Source organism: Papio anubis, unplaced genomic scaffold (assembly GCF_008728515.1).
Source record: "Papio anubis isolate 15944 unplaced genomic scaffold, Panubis1.0 scaffold918, whole genome shotgun sequence".
NCBI classification, from domain to species: domain Eukaryota; kingdom Metazoa; phylum Chordata; class Mammalia; order Primates; family Cercopithecidae; genus Papio; species Papio anubis.
In genome coordinates this window covers 16432-20537 of record NW_022169429.1, presented here as the reverse complement: position 1 = coordinate 20537, position 4106 = coordinate 16432, and the positions used below count along the sequence as shown (strand labels likewise).

The window sequence follows — 4106 nt, the reverse complement described above, 5'->3', positions numbered from 1 at the left end:
AGCTGAGAATGATGTGCCAGAGATGCTTCATTTTTTTTCCATCCCCATGCCCTTGGACACTGGGGTGGACTTCAGCTTTTTCCAGTTAAAACACCCGCAGACTGCTGGTAGCGTGCATGCAGCTTTGCCTGAATTTCTTTTTTTTTTTTTTTTTTTTTGAGACAGAGTGTTGCTGTCACCCAGGCTGGAGTGCAGTGGTGCGATCTCGGCTCACTGCAAGCTCCGCCTCCTGGGTTCCCGCCATTCTCCTGCCTCAGCCTCCCCAGTAGCTGGGACTACAGGCGCCCACCACCTCGCCCGGCTACTTTTTTGTATTTTTAGTAGAGACGGGGTTTCACTGTGTTAGCCAGTATGGTCTCAATCTCCTGACCTCGTGATCCGCCCGCCTCAGCCTCCCAAAGTGCTGGGATTACAGGCTTGAGCCACCGCGCCCGCCTGCTTTGCCTGAATTTCTAAGTGGGTTCTCTGTATACGCCTTGTTGTACCACAATTATATGTATAAGCAGTTACAGGTGCTCTGGGGAATGAGTTAGGGAATAAAACTCCCAAACAAAACACAAACATCTCTGGGTAGCATTTGATTCCTATCCCCAGACCAAAGCAAAATGCGGACCCAACAAAGCCAGATTGCAATCCTCGAGCCCCAAGACGCAGAGGCCCTTGCCATGGGAGCCCAACCCTCTCCTCCAGGAAGAGCCAACGCATTAAAAATAAATGGGGTTTTTATTGTGTGTCCACGAAAACAAAGGGTGGCCTTTGGTTAATCCCCCCCAACAAGATGACAAAAAGGAGGCATGCATGACAACAAGAACCATGTTCTCCTCTGACTGAGCGAGGCCTTGCCCTCCTGGACCCTAAGGATTACAGGCAAGCAGGGCCAGGAGGCTGCCGAAGAAAGCACACTCAGGCCCCCATGGAGGGCCTGAATCTGCTGCCTCCCTGGTGGGACAAGGCAGGGGGAGCAAGCACTACTCTGGGCTAGGCCCAGCGCCCCCCAAGCACAACACATAAAAGCCCCTGCCCCTGCCCCCACACCCACCCCCACCCCCACTGCTAAGGCAGTCAGGCAGGACTTCCCCAGAAGACCTGGCTCTGACGCCCAGACCCTCATGGCTCCCTCTGGAAAGGGTTGCCTTCCTCAGCCTGCATGAAGTAGTAAATGAAAAAGAGGACGATCACAAAGACCAGGAAAAGCAGCAGCTGGCCCCAGAGCGGGACCTGGTGATCCTGGCCCAGCCCAGCCCCAGGAGCATGGTTTTCAGGCCGGATGGCACGGCGGGTGAGCCATGAAGAGGAAGATGATGAGGAGGACATAGAAGAGGTGGAGGAGGAAGTAGGATAATAGGACAGGTCCAGGGAGCTCCTGGAGGCTGAAACAGGGCGGTAGTGCGCGATGCTCTGGTAGGCACTGTCCCGGCCGTACATGGGGCGTTCCCTGAGGCAAAAGAGGGGAGCAGGTGGGCCAGGAGCCTGGGTCCAGAACCAGCCCCTGTCCCTGGCCTTCCCCATACATACATACCTATCCTTGCACTCCTCTTCAGAAGACGACAAAAGGTCGTCATCACGCACCTGTAGAAGAGAGTCAAGGTGAGGGAACTGGCTGGCAGGGCCACAATGGCCCTGTCACGTCCGTCTCAAATTTCCCCAGCAGGTCCCCTCTGACCTTTGGTTAGAGGCCAGGGACCCACACCCTCCTGAATGATTCTGGGTGTTCGGCCTTTTACCCATGGGGCCTTGCTACTTGTGCTCATGCCCCAGCATCCCCTTTTGCCCCCAGGACTCTCAGGAAGAGCTGGAGCCTAGATCCCAGACCAGGGTGCAGGACACATCCTATGTGCTCTAGTCACATAGTTCTGAGGGCTCCCCAAAGTAGGACCCTGACCAAACAGGTGTCTCCTGAGCCAAAGTCTCCCCAGAGGCCCAAGGGCCACCATTTGTACCCAGTGGCCCCCTGGATTTATGCAAACACAGCCGCGATCCCCTAGGTTGTACCCAAGTACAGTACGCCTGCCAGCCAGCTCACCTGGTGGTGGAAAGTATCAGCATCTGGGAGTGAAGTCACAGACTGGCGGAAGCCCCTGGACGGGCCCGCAGACTCGGGCTCCCCATAAGTCCTGGTAGTGAAGTAGCTCTCTTCATAGTAGTCGTCATTGTAGCCTTGGGAAGGGGGGCAGCGGTAGCAGAGGGGGCATCGGTGTGCCCCGCCTGGCCCGATGGCCCTAATCTGAATCCCATTTCGGGACCTGTGACAGTTTCTCCCTCCTAAGGCTGCTGGAGTGGTTGGGACTGAGGTCTCAGGTCCTCCCTGTGAGCGGGGTCCCTGACGCAGTCGGGTGAAGGTGCCAGCGTGCCCACCCAACCCCTGCCTTACCCTTGCTCTGGTAGAGTAAGGCGTCCTCTTTCTTGGGAAGATCATACATATCTGAATCCCCTGACGTCGAATTCAAGTCTGGATTGAAAGGAGGAGACAGAACTGTTTGCCCCCCCCCCCACCCCGAGACTTCCCTCCCCTTTCCCCAGTGCCACTCTCGACCGGCACCCCTGCCACACCCTCGCTACCTCATCCTCCCCGCGTCCCAGGCCGTCCCCACAGGCGAGGCTCTCACCAGAGAAGCGATAAGAGGAGGCAGCGGACGAGCCGGGGGGCGAGAGCCGCCGCCTCTGGGTCTCATACTCGAAGATCTTCTGCTCGTAAAGCCTACGAGTTGATCCTGGCCGGACACGGGGCGGTCAGGGCCACGGGCCGGGGAAGGGGCGCGGGGAGGTCGCGGGGCGGAGCACGAGGAGGGGGCCCGGAAGGGGTCCCGCCCGCCGCCGCGTACCTACTACAGGCCCGTGCGGGATGTTGTACCGGCGCAGCAAGGCGGTCAGCTCGGTATTTGAAAGATCTGCGTAGTCGTCCATGGCGGGTGCGGGCTCGGGCGGAGGCCTGGCGGCGGCCCGGGCCTACCAAAACCGGCCGAGCAACGGCTGCCTAGGAGCACGGCGGGGGCGGCACGAGTGCATCGGGAGCGGCCGCACTCGCGTCACACCCGAATCGCTGTCGCGTCACGGCCGCTGGCTCCGCAGGCTGCGCGCGCTGCGCGGGGCGGGACCTAACGGCGGGAGTAGCCGGCACAGACCGGCCGGGCCCTGAGAGCTGGGAGGCTGGGGCCGCGAGCCCAAACGTCATCAACTCACGGATTGGCTAGCGGCAGAGAGGGCGGGCCCCCCCGGGAGTCAGGGTGGTGGGAACCGGTCTCGCGGTGGGAGCGGGCGGGGCCGCAAGCCCATATGTCACAAACACGGGAATTGGCTAGTGATGGAGGGGGCGGGGCCCACGCAGGCGCGGAGCAAAAGGTCTTGCGTTGGGAGCGAGCGGAGCTGAGAGCCCTTACGTCACAAACATGGGGATTGGCTAGCGATGGAGGAGGCGGGGCCCGCGCGGGCGCGGAGCAGAAGGTCTCGCGGTGGGAGCAAGCCGCGCCGCGAGGGGCGCCACACGTCACTAACGCACGGATTGGCTAGCGGCGTAGGCGGCGGGGCCCGCGCGGGAGTCAGGGCAATGCAAACTGGTATCGCAGTGGGAGTAGGCGGGGCTGCGGGCCCAAAAGTCACAAACGCACAGATTGGCTAGCGGCCGGGGGCGGGGCCCGCGCGGGAGTCAGGGCGACACGGCTGGGAGCCAAGACGTCACCCTGTGGCGCGCTTGAGCCAGCCGGGTGAGAGGGATGGGGCCTGCGCGCTAGGGACCCGGGACGTGCGAGCGGGCGAAGTCGGCGCTTGGGGTGGCTCTGGTCCCTAAGTCACTTGGACTTCGCCCGGTCCCTGCACATCCCTGCTCCCCGCCGTCGCCCCCCTTTCCTGGGCCCCAGAGCCTAGGGTTTCCCGGCCGCATCCCGGTCGGCCGCCCCGGCAGCGGACCCTAAGATTGCGTGGGCCCGGGGCCAGGCACCGCCGGGGGCGCTTTGTGTGCGCATTGCTCGGGAAGCGGCTGCGGGGCAAGGCCCGCGCCTATGGGATCTCCGCAGACCCCCTGCCACGGGCCCTTCTTCCCAGTCTGCAGGGCTCTCGCCCGCGCACATGTGCCTGCTGCTTCCCACCGCCTACCTCTCTGCTTCCCTTCC

The 4106-nt window shown here is 61.9% G+C and overlaps 1 protein-coding gene across 1 annotated transcript; it reads right to left on the bottom strand.

Annotated features, from left to right (window-relative positions):
- Positions 1 to 1107: 1107 nt before the first annotated feature.
- Positions 1108 to 2904, bottom strand: EMD (emerin). The gene is made up of 6 exons (NM_001168800.1): positions 2823 to 2904; positions 2607 to 2711; positions 2372 to 2449; positions 2024 to 2157; positions 1520 to 1569; positions 1108 to 1435 (listed from the first exon to the last, which is right to left on the bottom strand). The coding sequence occupies exons 1-6, from the start codon at positions 2902 to 2904 to the stop codon at positions 1108 to 1110; spliced, it is 777 nt and encodes a 258-aa protein (NP_001162271.1).
- Between the last annotated feature and the right edge of the window lie 1202 nt (positions 2905 to 4106).

Excerpts from the sequence above, each read along its gene's own strand:
- EMD (NM_001168800.1), bottom strand. The coding sequence starts at position 2,904 with ATGGACGACTACGCAGATCTTTCAAATACCGAGCTGACCGCCTTGCTG. Across the intron at positions 2,712-2,822 it reads CCCGCACGGGCCTGTAGTAG|GATCAACTCGTAGGCTTTAC; the intron begins GTACGCGGCGGC and ends GTGTCCGGCCAG. Across the intron at positions 2,158-2,371 it reads CTTACTCTACCAGAGCAAGG|GCTACAATGACGACTACTAT; the intron begins GTAAGGCAGGGG and ends CCCCTTCCCAAG.